This window comes from Salvelinus namaycush, chromosome 14 (genome assembly GCF_016432855.1).
Source record: "Salvelinus namaycush isolate Seneca chromosome 14, SaNama_1.0, whole genome shotgun sequence".
Lineage (NCBI taxonomy): Eukaryota > Metazoa > Chordata > Actinopteri > Salmoniformes > Salmonidae > Salvelinus > Salvelinus namaycush.
Genome location: NC_052320.1, coordinates 32,923,548 through 32,945,057, shown reverse-complemented (window position 1 = coordinate 32,945,057; position 21,510 = coordinate 32,923,548). Strand labels below are relative to the sequence as shown.

The 21,510-nt window shown below is 44.1% G+C and overlaps 1 protein-coding gene across 1 annotated transcript in view; it reads left to right on the top strand.

The window, feature by feature from the left end:
• The window catches only part of LOC120058707 (probable G-protein coupled receptor 153), a 31,489-nt gene that overhangs the window by 8,119 nt on the left and 1,860 nt on the right, over positions 1–21,510 (top strand). Inside the window, exons 3-4 of the mRNA XM_039007453.1 lie at positions 16,615–16,804; positions 19,520–19,701. Of these exons, the coding sequence (XP_038863381.1) occupies positions 16,615–16,804; positions 19,520–19,701 (372 nt within the window). The remainder of the gene's footprint in view (positions 1–16,614; positions 16,805–19,519; positions 19,702–21,510) is intronic.

Here is a 21,510-nt window from a genome sequence, read left to right as displayed (position 1 = left end):
TGTGGTGGTGTTGCTTTCATGGTTTAAATTGTGTGTGTCTGTGTGTGTGTTTCTATGCGTATGTGTGTGTGTGTGTGTGTGGTGTGTGTGTGTGTGTTTGTGTGCAGAACATATATGGGTTTTATGCAGCCTTTCCCCATAGTCCCCCCGCCCCACATCCTCTCTGGCACCAGAATTGTCACATGAACCAGTAGAAGACAAACTCCTTCAGTTCGGGGGGGGGGAGTCTGCCTCACTTATGCAGTGGTGGGGGGAACACAGGTTAGATGTATTGGATGGTTATACAGTCTGTCGTTAAAACTATACAATACAAATAATAATACATAAAAACTCAGTTATACAAGCCTTGTAATTGGTGGTTGAATTATAGAGCTGTTGTGTGCTGTAGCTTAATCTTAAAGGGTGTAATGGTTCACCAAACCAGGTACGTATTGCGATTTTGGGGTCACGGTTCGGTTTTTGGTACAAAGGGAGAATTACATGCCATTCACAATGTTCAGCGTTCACAATGTTCCTGGCATTGTCTGTTGTGACTCTGGCATTGTCTGTTGTTTCCACTCTGCTTTTGTAACCATGTGGGAGGTGGGAATTTACCAGTTGTGAAGTCGTAAATAGCAGCTGGATGCATTCAAGTTATTTTAACTCGTTGAGAAATGCCAATTGGCTATCATGCATGTAAACAAATTATAGAGTTTAAAAACAACATTAATAGATTGCTTTTTATGAATAATGTTTTGCTGTTGTATTTAACTGCCAAAAATGCTGTTATAGAGGCCATTTCCTTAGTATGTGACGTCAGAGTTCACCATGTAGGAGAAGTGGGTGCTCAAGATGAGTTTCCCACAAGTAATTACCAGTTGGAAGGCCATTCAAGTGGATTTTTCCAAGTTGTATGTGGTAAATACTGACTTGCATCATGACACTGCCTCCTTCAGTGTCAGATGATTCTCATAAAGGGGGTGTGCCTATAGCACAGTACATCTCCTAATCCAGGTTAATGTTATGGGCTGTCACTGTTAAGTAAATGCAACACAGGGTGCATTGGCCAATTAATTGAAAACTTCGGATTTGGCTTTCTTATATAGAGCAGGTACTACTTGTTTGCTGAAATGGGTGCAAGGGAAGTTTGTAATGTGTTTCGAGCACTACCAAGAGTTGCTGACAACCACCGGAAAACCACCAAGTGGATAAACCGCGGCAAGTGGATAAATCGCCTCTACCCTCTGTTCTATTGGCGAACATGCAATCACTGGTCCCCACAGTGATCGTACGTACATATCCCAACCAGAAGCCATGGATTACAGGCAACATCGGCACTGAGCTGAAGGCTAGAACTGCCGCTTTTAAGGAGTGTGACTAATTCGGACGCTTATAAGAAATTACATTACTCCCTCCATTGAACCATTAAACAGGCATATACAGGACTAAGATTGAATCTTACAGGACTAAGATTGAATCTTACTACACCGGCTGACGCATGTCGGTTGTGGCAGGGCTTGCAAACTATCACGGATTACAAAGGGAAAACCAGCCGCGAGCTGCCCAGTGACGCGAGCCTACCAGACGAGTTAAATGCCTTCTATGCTCGCTTCGAGGCAAGCGACGCTGAACCATGTATGAGAGCACCAGCTGTTTAAACAGGTTAACATTCACAAGGCTGCAGGGTCAGATGGATTACTAGGATGCCTACTCAGAGCATGCGCTGACCAGCTGGCATGTGTCGTCACTGACATTTTCAACCTTTCCCTGACCCAGTCTGTCATACCTACATGTTTCAAGCAGACCACCATAGTCCCTGTGCCCAAGAACACCAAGGTAACCTGTCTAAATGACTATCGCCCCTTAGCACTCACATCTGTAGCCATGAAATGCTTTGAAAGGCTGGTCATGGCTCACATCAACACCATCATCCCAGACACCCTGGACCCACTCCAAGTTGGATATCGCCCCAACAGATCCACAGATGATGCAATCTCTATTGCACTCCACATTGCCCTTTCCCATCTGGACAAAAGGAACACTTATGTGAGAATGCTGTTCATTGACTACAGCTCAGCTTTCAACACCATTGGGCGACAGGTAGCCTAGTGGTTAAGAGCGTTGGGCCAGTAACCGAAACGTCGCTGTTTCGAATCCCTGAGCCGACTAGGTGAAAAATCTGTTGATGAGCCCTTGAGCAAGGCACTTAACCCTAATTGCTCCTGTAAGTCGCTCTGGATAAGAGCGTCTGTTAAATGACCAAAAGAATACATCAAAATAGTGCCCTTCAAGCTCATCAATAAGCTAAGGACCCTGGGACTGAACACCTCCCTCTGCAACTGCACGGGCCGCTCACAGGTGGGCCATTGACATCGAGGGGAGCGGGTCAAGAGCTTTAAGTTCCTCGGTGTCAACATAAGTAAGGACCTATCCTGGTCCAAACACACCAACACAGTCTTGAAGAGGGCACAACAACGTCTCTTCCCCCTCAGGACCTTGAAAAGATTTGGCATGGGCCCTCAGATCCTCAAAAGGTTCTACAGCTGCACCATTGAGAGCTTCTTGACTGGCTGCATCACCGCTTGGTATGGAAACTCTTTGGCATACGACCACAAGGCACTACAGAGGATAGTACGTCCGGCCCAGCACATCACTGGTGCCAAGCTCTCTGCTATCCAGGCCCTAAAAATGTTCTAAGACTCCAACCACCCAAGGTTTAGACAGTTCTCTCTTCTACCGCACAGCAAGCGGTACCGGAGCTCCAAGTCTGGAACTAAAAGGCTCCTGAACAGGATCTACACCCAAGCCATGAGACTGCTGAACAGTTAATCAAATGGCTACCCAGACTATTTGCATTGACACACTTGTTTTTGCACTATTAACACTCACTGGATTCTACCCACAACCTCACACATACTACACTGACACTCTAAAACACACATACGCACACACATTTTAACTCTGAATTTTTGGGAAAGGGCTCGTAAGTAAGTATTTCGCAGTAAAGTCCACACCTGTTGTATTCGGTGACATGTGACAAATAACATTGATTTGATTTGAATGGGCGCATATCCACTACCTATTGCTATTGCAATTTCTTTGGCCCTGTCAGAGTCAGCTGCCAAGGGCTGCTTGAATGCAGAGGGAATATGATGCTGTGTTGTTGTGTCTTTGCGTTTCAGTCTTTCTTTTATATATTGGGGTGATGTTGGCGTAAATGTGTCAACATATTTGAGGTGTTGGCAGCTGCATAGGCTATTCTCGATGAGCGTGGCAACATACTGTTAACGTTTTATCCACAACTCTCTGTCCGTCGCTGTTGTAATCTACTGGGAAGCCAACATTTTCCCAAACTGGAGATTTAAACGATGATGGAGGATCCTCCAATTATGGTTTATTGACCCCACCACCCGCTATCTTACAGAACTAGTTCCCGGCTGCTTCTCACAAAAGGACAACACTAATTAAGATTAGAATTTTCATCACAACGTGCACATAGGTTCTAGTTGTTTAAACGGAATAGCCTAAAATGTTGTTATTTTTTCTGCTCAGATTTACCTGAGTCATAGGCCTACAAAGCAGCATAGGCATAGCCAATAGGCCCTGTGTTTTCATTATGGAAATATCAATGTTTTTATCTATTCATTTTGGTTCACAGTGCAGCCCGAACCGAGGTCCCTGTATCAAACGGTTGAATACGAATACATGTACCACTACAAACTCAAGCCTAAATATGTAGATAAAGAAGCTGTACAGCACGCTTTCACTCACTCACTCACTCACTCACTCACTCACTCACTCACTCACTCACTCACTCACTCACTCACTCACTCACTCACTAATTCACTCACTCACTCACTCACTCACTCACTCACTCACTCACTCACTCACTCACTCACTCACTCACTCACTCACTCACTCACTCACTCACTCACTCACTCAAAGACTCCCCTAGCAACACGCCTGTGACATGCCAACTCAACTGCAGATTGAAAGATTTATGTACCATATTCAGTAATGCACTTATGATTTTAGAAGGCAAGTGACAAACTAGGCTAAGGCTACAACTCTCAGATTATTCCTCAAGAAATCCTATTCCCGTCACATAGCATTCCACACATTTTATCATGCTGCTAAACATTTGGTGCATCTTCTTAAAATGTCATGCAGTATACTGCTATGTAGGCCTGCAATGTTTGCCCACCCCCTGCTGCCCCCTCGCAGTGGTGGCAGCCATTTTGTCTGACATCAGCAGAGCTCCGTCTGTTCGTTGTGCTCCAGAGAGGGAGTAGGGCCGAGGCAGATGGGAAGGAAGAGGATGCACTTTGAGTCAGCACAGGAGAACGGAGCATGAACAGAGTATGCTCAGTGTGGGCCAGTGTGAAGTAAAGGCGAAACGTTAAAAAAAGTGGTCACCATCGTTAATTAGTAGACTAATGTTCCCCGTAGTGCCTCCTATAAGACTAGTTTATTATTTAAATTAACTTTAACGTTTTACCAGCTCATCTGGGGCTTTAAGTAGGTCTGGAAGTGAGGGAGGCAGGGTGTGTGTGAGTGTGAGTGTCTCTGCTCAAGTGCATGTGTCTCTGTGTGTGTCTCTGCTCCAGTGGCCTTCAAGAGCTGCTCCTAAACATCACACTAGGGGGCGGAGAAAAGTGGCTATGCGTGCATATGCGTGCGTGTGGCGGGATTCCCCCTCATCTCATTGTGCAAGACTGCTCTACCCAACAGAGTGTTTTGTAGCATTGCAGGTGACATACAGTAAACCCTTGTGATAATCAATGGTTGTTGCCATTTATCGCCAATGTGTTGCTACAAATGGCATCACATACAGCTTCTGGAGCCATTTCGCTGACCTTATGAGTGTTCCTTCATAGGAGAGAGAAGGCTGTACCCTAGGGTTAATACTGCTCTATGGCTAATGTACTATGTCATGTACTTCTCGTGGTTTGTTAGCAGTAGACATCTGCGTAGCCTGTCAATTTACTCTCCCTTCTTGCTCGTTAATGACCTTGAATTTTGTCAGCAGGTTTTTTTCTTCTTCTACACACTCTTTGGTTTAGCGCTGTTCTCTTCACACAAGTAAGCAGACTAAGCACCATCCATCCACACAACAACTCCGGATTCGAAACCTTTAGGAAATGGGTGGGTGGCTGTCCCTATCATAACGTCTATTGCGTTGGTTAGCAGCTGCAGTTCAAATGTCAGATCATTCGATTAGCCGCAGTCGACCTGCTGAGAATCCGTATGGCAATCAAACAGGTAAAACGTCAGTACAAAGACAAAGTGGAGCCACAATTCAACATCTCAGACACAAGACGTATGTGGCAGGGACTCCAGACAATCAAGGGAAAACCAGCCATGTTGCGTACACTGACGTCTTGCTCCCGGACAAGCTAAACATCTTCTTCGCCCTCTTTGAGGATAACACATTGCTGCTTCCGAGGACTGTGGGCTCTCGTTCTCTGTGGCCGACGTAAGACATTTAAGCTTGTTAATCCTCTCAAGGCTGCCGGCCCAGACGGCATCCCTAGCCGCATCCTCAGAGCATGCGCAGAGCAGCTGGCTGGAATGTTTACGGACATATTCAATCTCTCCCTATCCCAGTCTGCTGTCCCCATTAAGATGTCCACCATTGTTCCTGTACCAAGAAAGCAAAGGTAACTGAACTAAATGACTATCTCCCCATGGCACTCACTTCTGTCATCATGAAGTGCTTTGAGAGGCTAGTTAAGGATCATATCACCTTCACCTTACCTGACACCCTAGATCCCTCTCCAATAGATCCACAGACGATGCAATCACCATCGCACTGCACACTGCCTCATCCCACCTGGACAAAAATAATACCTATGCAAGAATGCTGTTCATTGACTACAGCTCTGCCTTCAACACCATAGTACACTCCAAGCTCATCATTAAGTTCGGGGCCCTGGGTCTGAACCACTCCCTGTGCAACTGGGTCCTGAACTTCCTGACAGGCCGACCCCCAAGTGGTAAAGGTAGTCAACAACACCTCCACTTCGCGGATCCTCAAGGGTACCCCTCCTGTACTCCCTGTTCACCCATGACTGCGTAGCCCCACACGCCTCCAACTCAATCATCAAGTTTGCAGACGACACAACAGTAGTAGGCCTGATTACCAACAATGACGAGACAGCCTACAGGGAGGAGGTGAGGGCCCTGGCGGAGTGGTGCCAAGAAAAAAACTTCTGCCTCAACGTCAACAAAATGAAGGTGCTGATCGTGGACTTCTGGAGACAGCAAAGGGAGCATGCCCCCATCCACATCGACGGGGATGCAGTGGAGAAAGTGAAAAGCTTAAGGTTCCTCAGCGTACATATCACTGACAATCTGAAATGGTCCATCCGCACAGACAGTGTGGTGTAGAAGGGGCAACAGCGCCTCTTCAACCTCAGGAGGCTGAAGTAATTCGGCATGGCTCCTCACAAACGTTTACTGATGCACCATTTGAGAACATCCTGTCGGGCTGTATCACCGCCTGGTATGGCAACTGTACCACCCGCAACCGCAGGGCTTTCCAGAGGGTGGTGCGGTCTGCCCAACGCATCACCGGGGGCACAGTGCCTGCCAATGTTCCCTGGAATTTTTTTAGGCACTGAGCTAATTTCAGGTCTGCTGAGCGCAAACTTGAACGTTGTGAAAAACATTGAGGCTGTACCCGCTTTAAGTTACAGTTTTAACAGTGGTCAAGTAGGCTACTGTGGATATTTGATCATAATGTAGGCCTACCAGAACAGTCTACCATCAAAAACAATGTAGAACATGCATCTCATAACATTTTACCATGGAAATAGCTGTTCTATATTTCAGCCTACAGTAGCAGCCAATGTGTGGTGTTCAATGTAGGTCTACATTCTATTAACCTTTTTGGGGGGGATACAGGGCTTGACATTAACCTGTTTATCCACTTGTCCTTCAGACAAGGAGGTGACTGAAAATGTTGTTGTGTTGTTTGATGCAAGAAACCACTTTACAAAATAAAATGCATTATTATTCCCATACCATTATTATTGAGAATCAGACAAATGATGCTACGCTCTGCCTATTGGCTACTTAGCTTATTCAAGCCTGTCTCAAAATACTACATTGCCCCTTTAAGACAAAAAAAACCGTCTTTACCTGACTTGCTTTTCAAAGATGTCTAGAAATTAACATGTTTTGTGCTCTTGTAAGAAGCAATCACTCCCCAATTGCTGACTACAAATTATCTGTAACTGGGCTAAAAACTGACTAACTAGCAAAGGATATGAACAAAATGTGCACATGTGGCTCTTTGCAGCTCTCAGTTTGATCTCAAAACAAGCACATCTACTCACTACCACGCATGCTGTAAACACAGTCCAGTTTCAAAGTAAATGGCACAGATCCATATATGGCAATGGTTTATTTTCATATAGGCTGTTTATGCTGCACCGGTCTGTGTAGAATACGGCTGAGTAGTGCGTGTCAATGCAATAGAATTCTAGTCCGATGCGTTCTGCCTACAACAAAATCTCTTGCGTAGTTTGTTTTGTTTGGGTATGTTGCATTGAAAGTGACTAATATTGCGTTGATTTGATCACAATTGCCACAGTAAATGGAAAAGTTGAAAGTGTTAACAGGGAAAACTCTAGAACAGTGGTCACCAACCTTCTATGAGTTAAGATCACTTAGAGTCAAAATTCAAGCCAAGATCTACCGCAAAATGTTTTGGGAACATGACTTAAAAAACCTATGCCTATGCAACATTAACCAATTAAAAACAGTACTGTAGGAATGACGTTTGTGCAGTAAGCTATAGGCCCAATACATCTTCCCTGCATACTGGCTTTGCTTGAATTGCCCTGCCAATGCATTGTTGTTTGGGCCATTTTTTAAGATTATATTTAAACATTTGAGGTAGGCTGTATGATCACACCATTAATGGATCCGTTGTTGTATTACTTGTGAAGCACAGCTGAATGAGCATACATTTGAATCATTTGCTTTTTATTTTTTATTTTACTGGGCTGATCGTGTCTGCGTCTGATGGTCAGTCTCAGTGAAATATTGTGAAATATTCTTTCATATTAAAAAAGACCCAAGCCGCTAATAATGACAACAACGCAAGCCTATAGATACCCTTTCCTACTCATTCATTACTGCTGCAGTGCTTGTTGTAACGCTGAGTGGAAATAGGAAGAATGCGCATTTTATGGCTTATAAAAGTGTTGAATACAAAGTGTTGACCATGCTGAGTAAGAATTTAAACATGAACTCACTTTGCTTTAGCTGTCTTTTATGCATGCTACGTTACTGCAGACACGGTCATCTGAGCCATCCGATTGGCCAACGGTAGGCCTATAGTGCAATTGATTTGCTCTCTGGGCCCACCGGAAGGCAGAGTTTGTACCTTCAGACACATGGAATGGTTGAAACAGTTTGCCTACCCGGCGCAGGACAGGTGAATCGAGTGCAACTACCACCAACAGCCCGAGACGAATAAATAAAAAATTGGAACAACAGGCTTTATCGTTGTTGTTTTTTTTTACAGAAATGTTTGGAAATCTACCAGTCGATTGCGATCGACCGGTTGGTGACCACTGTTCTAGAAAGTTGAATGATGTTCAATCTCGTGCTTCTCTCTGTGTGCTGATATATTCTGTGTGGCAGTCCCTGGGGAGCTGCGCGGCAGTCTCGGGGCTACTGCGCGTACACATGCAGCTTAGAGGGAATATTACTGCCTGCCCTTCAGGACACCTACAGCACCCGATGTCACAGGAAGGCCAAAAAGATAATCAAGGACATCAACCACCCGAACCTATGCCTGTTCACCCCGCTATCATCCAGAAGGCGAGGTCAATACAGGTGCATCAAAGCTGGGACCAGGAGACTCAAAAACAGCTTCTATCTCAAGGCCATCAGACTGTTAAATAGCCATCACTAGCCAGCTTCCACCCAGTACCCTGCCATGAACTTAGTCACTGTCACTAGCTGGCTACCACCCGGTTACTCAACCCTGCACCTTAGAGGATGCTGCCCTATGTACATAGTCATGGAACACTGGTCACTTTAATTACAAACTGTTTACTGTCAATGCCATCCTATTCAACTATTGCTGTATATATACTATTCTATCATACATACTGTCCATAATGTCTATACATCCCATCACATATATATATTTATACTCTGGACTCCGACATTGCTCGTCCTAATATTTATATGTTTGTTAATTCCATTGTTTTACGTTTAGATCTGTGTGTATTGTTGTGAATTGTTAGATATTATTGCACAAGCATTTCACTACACCCGCAATAACATTTGCTAAATATGTGACCAGTAAAATCTGATTTGATTTGAGCGGGCGCGCACACAGTGGCTCAGGTTGTGTTGTTGCCATTGTTGTTGCCCTGTCCACAGATGTGTCCAGACTGAGTAATTATACAGTGGAACAAAATGGCGTTAGCATGAATGCACCGTGGTCCTGTCTTACTGACTTGAATTATCTCTTCTTGTGGACTACAGCAGCTGAGGAGACGAGAGGGATTGAATTCATAAGAGCGCATGCCAAAATGACCAACTCTAAGCCGACTCTCATAATCTGAGAGTCCCAAGTTCCCAAGAAGTCCACGGACCTGGGATGATTGTGGTTGTTTTGGCTTAAAGGAGAGAGGTTGTGGTTAATGCCTTTTTTCTCTATGAAAATACTCCTCTTTTAAGTGAGTGGGTGTAGGAGTTCTATTACTCTCTTCTATATTCATCAGCTTGCCTGCTCCACTGTCAGGTTCTCATCCATTTTTCAGTGAGCCGTTTTCTTGGGTTATCATGCAGACTTGGAGTCGGTGGTGGGTGTGCTCAGAGGGATAGGATAGGAGGGACTGGTGGTAGAAGGGAGGGACCATGCAAGGAGCCAGGAACCAGGAATGCAAAGTCTATGAGGGAGAGACCCCACCCCCTATCTTTGCCATTAGGATATAAGGACAATACTTTATTGGTGTTCTTATTGGACAAGTTCAGGTGGCACAGTGCCGTTTGAGAATGTTTGCTCCCGTTTGGAACCTAATGAGCGTGACTGGGGCTACAGGCTATAGAGGCTGCAGCAGTGTTAGAGCAGCATCTGGTACACATGTGTTTGGGCCAGCAGAAAGTTTTTAATATTGTGGAACGATGAAATCGGACAATATACAGTATACTGTGGCATTCATGAATACAGGCATGTACTGTATTGTGATAATACAGGAATATATTGTGATATCTAGGAATACAGGCATATATCATGACATCAATTAATACAGGCATATATCGTGATATATATAAACAGGTATTTAATGTAATATCCATAGGCCTATATCCATCAATAGACAGCATAAGGCCTAGACCAAGTTGTTTGGCGCTGACTATTGGCCAGGGCATCCAAGCTTCATCAGTATTTCCAATGTTAATTGGAATCAATTCCAATGTTCTGTTAATATATTCCTGGTATGCTTCCCTTTACTGAATTCAGGTCAGCAATGGTTGGTTCACACAGCTTGCTGTATAGCCAGGCAGGCGATGCTATTTGACTTTGCTACCCAATTAACAAGTCAATCCAACTTAATTGATCATGTGATCAGTTTAAAAGCTACAACTGAAGGCTCCAGGACATTGGCCGGTGATGCCAATTGATTGATTTATAATGGCTTTTGTACTTACTAATAGAGATTTAGCCAAAGGCATCAGAGTTGGTACATGAGGATTATTACACATACTTATCAAGGGGACACCTATAGTATTGAAAGATAAACTGGTATAGTATTTTCTGTGACTCTCGGTGGAGCAGTGGACAGAGTTTATGTTTTATCACACTCATACATAACAGTATACTGTGTGTGTGTGTGTGTGTGTGTGTGTGTGTGTGTGTGTGTGTGTGTGTGTGTGTGTGTGATTTATGGAGGCACATGATATCTGTGTATTCCTCGTTTACTGCGTCACATAATCTCCCCCTGGAGTGAGAGAGAAAAAGGGAGCACGAGAGCGAGAGAGAGATAAAGAGAGAGACAAAAGAGAAAGAGAGATAGCAGTGGTAGTATTTATGTGTGTAAACCAGTTGGCCATGTCCAGCTGTTTGAAATCGATAAGAGCGAGCGAGACAGAGAGCACACTTTTGGTTATGACCCATTGATTTATTTATACTAGTGGCTGGGGACAATTTCATGAACACTTTGTTTAAACCCCTCTATATTCCATATGTGACCTTGAATGCTACTGTTCTCAGCCGCTTCATCCTTAATGTCACGGGGGATCCATATACCTTCTACACAGTTTCACCCTTTTGACCTGTACAACATACCAGTGGAGACTGGTGAAGGTGGACGACTCAGTAATGGCTGGAATGAAATGGAACAGGAATAAACACATGGAGCCCACCACTGGCACATGGATGCACGCATGAGCACACACACACACACACACACACACACACACACACACACACACACACACACACACACACAGACACACAGACACAAACACACACATTCGGCACAGACACAAACACACACACACACACACAATCCCCCCCCTACACACACACACACACACATACACACACACACACACATACAGAATAGGCCCAGTTATACGATATGTGAACAACCGTTAAGTGGCTCTTCAGCAACCTTTAAATGTGAATTATATGTTGGCTTTATGCCTCTCCTGGTGTCAACACTTAATCTCTGAGTGATGCCCCTCTGCCCGTAACATTTACTTACACTCCAAAGAATTATGACCCAAAGTGTGTGTGCAACAGAAACCCTTAAAATGATTAAAGCGGATCGTATTTCCAGTGTGCCTACTAAAGCACAACAAATCTTCAGCCACTCCCTGGTGACCTGGAATAATGAGCCATTTAAATGCAAGGGCAGTTATAATGCAACATTCATCCATTATATTTCTATGGACTTTAACTGAGAAATACATGCATTTAGTAGATTTTCGCAATTGCTATGCTACTGTATTTCACCCCTCCCACTATGACGGATGGATGGATCCATTGATCCATGTAGAGTGCATGATGATGGTTATCCATGTAGAGTGGGATGCTAATGATAATGATGGTTGTACAAGTAAGAGAGGTGCGGGGGGCTGCCATAATCGACATCCACGTATTTGGCACCCGGGGAACAGTGGGTTAACTCCCTTGCTCAGGGGCAGAACGACAGATTTTTACCTTGTCAGCTCGGGGATTTGATCCAGCAACCCTTAATTAGCGAGTTAGCCCGGGTACCAGTCTGTTTTTGCTATCATTCCACTCCTTGTACGCCGTGTCATTGTTTGGCAATGACAGATTACAAGGAGTGGAATGATAGCAGAAACAGACTGGTGGCCAGGCTAGTATATAGTATGATGGTACATGCAGAGTGTGTGATGATAGTGATGATGATAGTTATACACTCATGCTGTCTCTGTGAATCTGACTGTATCGCCTTGTGTTGAGAGGAACTGTGACTTCCCCACTCAGAGGTCAAACCAAGTGTAGCCGCTGGAGGGGAGACATGTCGGTGCCTTTATTATGGTGCTTAAAGGCACAATCTGTGATTTTAACAGCCTGACCCTGCCACTTTAGTTTGAGTAAGCTTAGAAGGATGGAACTGGGTTTAATGTAACCCCTCTCAAATTCATAGACTGATCTATCGGTGCAAGGAAGGACTGACAGTCCATGAGATCAACAGGATGGTTTTAAACATATTTCAAAGCTATATATTGTGTTGTTTGTTTATAAAAACTAAAATTCCAAAATACAACAACGATGGAGTAGTAGGCGTACATCCTTGGTTTATGATAGGGTATGACAGTTTACTAAGCCCATGGGGTGTTACATTCACACCCGACGACAATCGTGACAGAATCACCCACCAAAAGATGACCAAGCAGCGTGGTATAGAGAGGCAGCGATCTCTGGACTCATGGACATGGGAGGAGATTTTGGACGGCAAGGGACCCTGGGCACAGGCTGGGGAATATCGCCGCCCCAAGGAAGAACTGGAGGCAGCGAAAGCTGAGCGGCGGCGGTATGAGGAGTTAGCACGGCAGCGCGACATGCACGAGAGGCAGCCCCCCCAAAAAATTGGTGGGGGACACACGGGGAGTGTGGCGGAGTCAGGTTGGTGACCTGAGCCCACTCCTCGTGCTTACCGGAAGAAGCGCAGTACTGGTCAGGCACCGTGTTATGCGGTCAAGTGCACGGTGTCGCCAGTACGCGGTCATAGCCCGGTGCGCTATAGGCCAGCCCCCCCCAAGTGCCATGCGAGTGTGGGCATCCAGCCAGGGCGTATTGTGCCGGCCCAGCGTGTTTGGTCTCCGGTACGCCGTTTCGGCCCAGGGTATCCTGCGTCGGCTCTGCGTGCTGTGTCTCCGGGGCGCTGGGAGGGTGCAGTGCGTCCTATGCCTGCGCTCCGCCCGTGCCGGGCGAATGTGGGCATGGAGTCTAAGGGAGAGGTGCGAGCTGTATGCACCAGATCTCCAGTGCTCCTCCACAGCCCGGTTCAACCTGTGCCTGCACTCTGGATGGTCCGGGCTAAAGTGGTCATCCAGCCTGGAGGAGTGGTGCCAAGGCTGCGCACCAGAGCTCCAGTGCTCCCCCACAGCCCGGTCCATCCGGTGCCTCCTCCACGCATCAGGCCTCCTGTAGGTCTCCCCAGCCTGGTGGGTCCTGTGGCAGCCCCACGCACCAGGCTGTCTCTCCGTCTCCTCCCTCCAGGTTCTCCCGTCTGTCCTGAGCTGCCAGAGCCGCCCGTCTGTCCTGAGCTGCCAGAGCCGCCCGTCTGTCCTGAGCTGCCGGAGCCGCCCGTCAGTCAGGAGCTGCCGGAGCCGCCCGTCAGTCAGGAGCTGCCGGAGCAGCACGTCAGTCAGGAGCTGCCGGAGTCACCCGTCAGTCAGGAGCTGCCGGAGTCGTCCTTCACTCCGGCGCTGCCGGAGTCGCCCTTCACTCTTGCTGGAGTCTCCCGCCTGTCCGGCGCTGCCGGAGTCTCCAGTCTATTCGGGGCCCGCTGCAAGGGTTCCTAGTCCGAGGTCGCCGCTCCAAAGGCACCTCTTAAGTGGGCCAAGACTATGGTGGAGCGGGGTCCACGTCCCGCACCCGAGCCACCGCCGTAGGAAGGCCCACCCGGACCCTCCCCTTTAGAGTCAGGTTTTGCGGTCGGAGTCCGCACCTTTGGGGGGGGGGGTACTGTCACGCCCTGGCTATAGAGAGGTTTTTTATTCTCTATTTTGGTTAGGCCAGGGTGTGACTAGGGTGGGCAGCCTATGTTCTTTTTTCTATGTTGTTGTATTTCTGTGTTTGGCCTGGTATGGTTCTCAATCAGAGGCAGCTGTCGATCGTTGTCTCTGATTGAGAATCATACTTAGGTAGCCTGTTTTCCATTTTGTGTTGTGGATGATTGTTTTCTGTTTAGTGTATGTTCACCTTGCAGGACTGTTAGTTTGTCGTTTTTTGTTGTTTCTGTTCAGTGTTCAGTCGTTCTATTAAAAAGATTAACACTTACCACGCTGCACCTTGGTCCTCCTCTCTTTCTCCCGACGACAATCGTGACAATCAGTTGCAAACGAGTTTCTATTGAACAAATTCAGGTATGTTTATCCCTGTTTTGTTCTGTTTGTTTCCATTTAAGAATTATTGATCACACTCAAACACAGTTCACTTTCATAGCACCTTTCATAACCTTCATATCATAACCACTACACACAGCCTACAGCATTGTCACCATATTAGCTAATGTCATAGTCAACATAGCTACTAGAGTTAATGCATTAGTAAACCTGCTACAATCATGCAGTACAGTGTACAGTTAGCAAGCAGTTTAGAAGTTACACTGGTAGGCGCCGGTGGCAATAAATTAATAAAACCAAAAACTTACCTTGACTTGGAATAGTTCCAGTGTTGGATAGCCATGTCCAGCTAGGTAACATAGCATCCTTCTCTGTTTGAGCCGGGTGTTTGAGTAGGCTAAACTAGCTATCTGCATTCGGGTAACTAAGTGAAATTATAAATATTTACAAATATATATAAATATCTCTCTCTCTTCTCCTTCATTTAAGAAATTCAAAACTATTTTCTTTCTCTCTTTGAGTCAATGACTCACCACATGTTATGCACTGCAGTGCTAGCTAGCTGTAGCAGGTGTCTACATCCTTTTGGCCGTGTAGCGTACTGTCTTATATATAGTGTATCTTGGCTTCATGGAAAAATTCGGAGAATTGCAGAATTTTTATTTAAAAAAATAAAACATTATAAAAAATATATTGTTGTGCCAACTGTGGCCATTGCCACGCCCCCATGCCACGCCCATTGTCAAGCCCACCACTTAATCCCCTTTTTATCCAAAAAAACCCTGTATCTTACATCTAATGAAGATGTAGATTAGGTTGAGAGTTATCTAATCGGCCTAATCGAGTGGCTCATTGATGTACCCTCCATTGTGCTCCTGAAGTTGACTTATGACACCAGGGACGTTGCTCAGCAGGGCCTAAAATTTAGCACACACCACCTGTCAAATGCGGGTAGATTTTGGCATTGGCAGGTAAGATGTGTATTTTGTGAATAAAAATAGTCAAGCATGATCACATTTATAGTAAAATAAATACTGCAGTGGTTTTCAAAGTATTTCCGACATTTTGTTTGATAGCTGGTAAATTCATCGCACAAAGTCAAAGAACTATGAATCCTATATAGCCAATTCCACCTTGCGCTGCAACACTGCCTGGCTGGGGCCTCTTCGCACATGAAGAGCTGAGTGGAAGATTCATTTTTAGAAGCACTGCACACAGGCATAAAAGTTGAACTAATTTACTTGAAACGAAGTGAGACTTTGTCCTTGTGTTTCTTGGCTATTTACATTGTTTTGTTCACAAGTTAGGTTGTTTTTCTGTTTGAGTTTCAACTGCTAGGGTAGAGAAGACACTTAATCAGACACTTAAACTACTAATCAGACTCAATTTCACATGCACAAACATGACTGGAGTCACGCTACCACGGCAACCTCCCGCCCATAAAGGGGCAGGTGAAAATGTTTGTGATATTTTGGTTAACAGTCTTATGTCACAAAAAGTATAATTATTCAATATACCACATTAGTTAATTATTACTAGTAATACATCATTTATTTTTTTAAACATTACAAAACATGCTCATCCGTTTATTTTCTGTTTTGTTGGTGTAATTTTAGTGCCAAAAAAAGTATTTTGGCTGGTAAAAAATCTGAGTGGCTGGTAGATTTTTAAATCTACTTAAATCTACCTGCCACAGTGGCTGGTGAACCGAAAAGTAAATGTTATGCCCTGTTGCTCAGGCTGGTTAATTATTTGAATTAATCAATTTGATTAAAGTGTCAAGGCCCAGTGAAAAGGAGCACATGCTTTGGTCCTGGAACACACACTATATTATACTCTACTCTATTATATTCTACTATGCTATACTATACTATACACTTTTGCTCAGGGAGAGGCACCAAAGACACACTTCTCTGCTGGTGTTTCTTGAGATGTAAACATAAACTGCTCTGTTGGAAAAACCTCCGCTTGGGTATTGTAGTAGTTTCGCTTTGTACTTGATGTTGACCGGACTATGCCTTGTGCCCTCCATCTTCCCTTCCTCCCTCTATCCCTCCCATGCAGGTGGTGAGCTTTGCCAGTCTGAAGTACGACCGCTCCTACAGCTGGATGGTGCTGTGCGTGCTGTGGTGCTCCATCGCTCAGTCCATCCTGCTGCCCATGTTCCTGTGGGCGTGCGACCGCTACCGCGCAGACGTGCGCATGGTCTGGGAGAAGTGTGTGGCCATCATGTCCAACGACGACGTGGACGAAGGTAAAACAGGCGAGGAGGGGGAGGTGGAGCAGGCCAGGCTCCATCTGTCCACCATCTACCCCCTCCAATCCCTGGCTATGGTGACTTCATAACATGAGGGGGAGGTAGGGGGTAGAGGTCTGGAAGTCTGGTCCTGGAGAACTGGCATAGAACCTGTGGGCATTTGATTAAGCGGGGGATAAGGGTAGAGGTCAGCAACCCCCAGTCCTGGAGCCACTGCTGGCATCTCACCTTTGGGCTTGTGCACTATCTTAGCTTGAGCCTTGGTTGATTTATGAATGGATGATTTGATAGTCATCTGTGAATGGATTCAGAAGATATAAAACTGGATTTGAATTCTGAATCGGGCAATTGATTTACATTGGGGGCGCCATGTAGGTCTATGGTGACGTTCTGTCGAAAGTAGTAAAATTCACGAATGGAGCTTGATTGATTGTAGATTAACTTAAACTGAAATACGCAGACCTAGAAGGTTCTCCGGGAGCAGGGTTGGAGAGATCTTGTTTTGAGAGTGATGTCTGTTCAGCTTACAACGCTAGATTTGATTCAGTATATATCATTTTCCTTTAATGTGGTCATATGTAGCCATCCGGGGGTCCTTATGTGATCGGTCTAATTTGATGTGGTCTAATTTATCATGTGACCTATCATGTGACCTTTTTCTCCAAGTGGAGAGGAAGTGACCAAACAAAAAGTGTCTGTAGGAAGGACTTATAGCCACATTTTGTGGTTTCATTCTTAGTGGGCTCATTTAAAAAGAGTGAATTATATGCTATGCTCTCGGACTGTTACAAGATATTGCTGGAAAAGCACATACTTTCCCCGCAGAATTTGACTTTGTTTCACTTGAATGCATTCAAACTGTGAAGTCTTCCCTGGCCTAGAACACCCTGACACAAGACGCAGAAATAAAGAGAGGATTTATGAAGATTACAACCAAACCAATACTGAAGGACTTTAACTAGATAAAAAGCGCAGTACATTTCAGCACGATGGTCATATTTCCAATCCTATGAGATTCTGGTATGGATTTTTCTTAAATCTATGATATACATCAAGGCACGATTGTACGCACACCTATCAAGTTTCTGGGACTAATGTCAGCGTATGAGTGTAAACAGATACGGCCGGATGACTCAATAGTCTTTTGGAAATGAACTAAACTGTTCCTGTCCATGTTGGCTGTAGGCCTATTAGGCACCACAAGGAATCTCATTCACAATATTCCCTCAAATTATGCAAATTAGGTACTTTTGACAAACCAAAATGGCTTAGTGATCCAAAGGATACATATATTTACAATTCAGGAATACACAGACACTTACCCAAGTTTTGGTCCCTAATTAACTTTAAAGTTAGGTCACATGATAAACGTAATAACCCCTATAGTTTGTTAATTGTGGATTGGGTAGATATGAACTTTTCTATATTGATATGAGATCAAAATAAGAAGAAGGAACACGAAAAATCCTCAATGTTAAAAACATGCGAATTGAAATGAACCCTGTGAAATAACTTGCCTTTTCTTGCAATGAAATTGTTTAAACTCAACTTGATATCTCCCCTCTCCCCTCTTTCTAACTCCCACACCTTTTAATAACCTCCCTTTCTATACGTCCATCCATGTTGATTGTTTAGCATAAGGCAAAAAACTAAAATGTAGGACAATGTATTTTCTGTGTGATTTTAATGTTGCTAGCATTTATTTATTTTTCAGAGGGCTTGCCTTGTATATCACAATACAGTTGTATGTATAAGGGTTGTTTCTTGTTTCCAAAGCTACTGACTTGCATGCTATGCTGCCTGTGCAAATAGCCAATCTCATCCTCCATCCTACCGGCCAACATTTGTCCTAAGATCAGCATTTTACACCGATCTCCAATTGACCACTCATTGAATCGAATGCAATTCTTCTTTTGATCCTAAATTTGCCTGACAAGTTATACAGTATGTAAAATGATTACTTGAAAGTATTCCTTTGATTTGTAGTATTATGGTTCTCATGATAAGCCCCAGTTTTTGAAAGATTAATATCATTATTTCTGGACAGGGTCTCTGAATTTGGAAGGAGTTGTTTTGTATTTTTCTATTCGGTAAACGCCCACAGTCATGATTTTCAGTCAGTGATTCTTCTCAAATGCACTGTTCAACCCTCTGAGCCATAGGGCATCTTGTTGCAGAGATAATTTAGTCACAATCATTTAGTCACAATCTACAACATAATGACCCACTTAGTGTTATGTTCCCTGTTATTCTAAACACTTCAGACTAAGTTCACAACAATATCGGAAATTATTTTCACAAAAGCATAGATCTGTGATTGCCACAAAGACAAAAAAAAGCCACGCGTTAATTAGAAGACTTGTGCAATTTTGTGGCAATAATGCACTTATAATATATCGTGATAGTCTGAAGTATTCTGAATAAAAAGATATATAACACTTAATGGTTCATACTAGAATATTTATTTTATTTTAAAATATTAACTTTAAAAAATTCTTTAAGGCTCAAAGTGCAAGAATGTCTCGAGGCCTCGAGGGCTACAGTGACTCCTGTTTGATTAGGAACCCCAGCGGACACCCCAAAAAAGAGAGAAAAAAAGAGAAAGATGAATTGTCTCTATTATCTATTCGTCTTGTCTGTCTGTCTGTCTGTGTATTTTGAGTACGTTGGTCTTTAATCCTGACGCCGCGTATGCTTTTCTGCGTTTTGCAGAAAACAGCCAAGATGGAGGAATTCATGCGGACTTAATATATGACAGACCATATGACTATAGCTCCGCGGCTGATATCATGACGGTAGACCGTATTGCCAAGTACGAATACTCAACCTTAGACATGGGGGTCCCACAAGGGTATCCATTGCAACTACAGGAAGATAAAATGCAGTATTTGCAGGTATATTTCCATTGATTTTTATTATTTCATCAATTGATTGATTTTTCACTTCAAATACAGATAACAATGTGCATGGTGAAAGAGGCCCTTCGGCCTACTATAATATCTATCTTATTGTTTGATCTTGCTGGAATCATTTTACATTTTGCTAACTGATATTTCCTATCTAGACATGGCATTGAAAGGTCAAAAAAGCATATATCTGGCTGACTAATGTTTGGCAAATATGACCATCAGTTGTTTTCACTTTCATTGTAGATAAGTCTCGCTAATGTTTATAGGTGGATCTTTCACAGACCTCCAACCTATTTATCGTAGTATCACAAGTTAAACATAGAAATACCAGAATAGTATGAGGTGGTAGGGCTGATGCTGACTTCCAATATCCTTGACTGAATCACTCTGCTAAAACAATGCAAACGCTTGCTCGTGCTAATGCTATTTAGTCCTTTTGACTCCTATTGAGTCCTATTGAGTACCATTGACTCCTATTGAGTACCATTGACTCCAATTGAGTCCTATTGGCTCCGGGCTCAAAGCAAGTCAGTTGTAGAGCTGTGAAATGCTCCTCTTTGACATATTATTATGAACCCCAATGCTGCTCTCCCAACATGCAGTCTTCAAGAGCTCACAAACAACCAAACCACAACTGTGTGTGTGTGTGCGTTTGCGTGTGCTTGCTCGTGTGTGTGCGAGTATGCGCACAATGTGTGTGTGAGTGTGTGTGCGTGCAGTCGTGTGGCCCAGATAAAAATGAACTAAAAGAGCAGCATAATTACAGTATTGGAGAGAAAATGAAGGCTTTTGAAGGCTGAATTTGGAGACCTAAACTAAGAATGGCCATGGCCTTTTTACCTGACACAACCCAGACTTACGGTCACCCCCGCAAGACATCTACCACTGTGTCATCTTTGTTCCATTCTTTTTACAAAACAATCACCCAATTGGGCTCTCGACTACTCCATGTAGCAAATAGCTGCTAGCAAAACCACATGTAGCACAGCACAGTGTAATGCTAACAAGAAAGTAGCACACAGGAGGTGTAGCCCTTAGATTTAGACATCAAAGATTCATGTTATTTTATAAATGGTTTATGATAGCTGGCTGCATTATAACAAGCTGCCAGTTGGCAGACGTTTCTTATCTGGCAACTTGGACTTCAAATTAGTAGTCCTAGCCATGAAATCTATGGGCCTATGATATGATATGATATAGACTGAAATTTAATCTCCTGATTCAGTCTCTTGTTGATAGTCACGCTCATTCTATTTTCTAGTAGGATCGAGTCTATTCTATTTTTGGATAGTTATTGAAACAGAGATGTATACAGTAGCTACCATTTCACCACATTGACTCATTAAACCATTGATTCTGTTTTGTCTAAATAGTACATCTTATACACTGAGTGTACAAATCATTAGGAATTACACCCCCTTTTGCCCTCAGAACAGGCTCAATCCATCAGGGGATTGGCTCTACAAGGTGTCGAAAGTGTTCCACAGGGATGCTGGCCCATGTTGACTCCAATGCTTCCCACAGTTGTGTCAAGTTGTCTGGATGTCCTTTGGATGGTGGACCATTCTTGATACACACGGGTAACTGTTGAGCATGAAAAACCCAGCAGCGTTGCAGTTCTTGATACACTCAAACTGGTGCACCTGGCACCTACTACCATACCCCGTTCAAAGGCATTTAAATATTTTGTCTTGCCCATTCACCCTCTGAATGGCACACATACACAACCCATGTCTCAATTGTCTCAGGGCTTAAAAATCTTTCTTTAACCTGTATCCTCCCCTTCATCGAGAC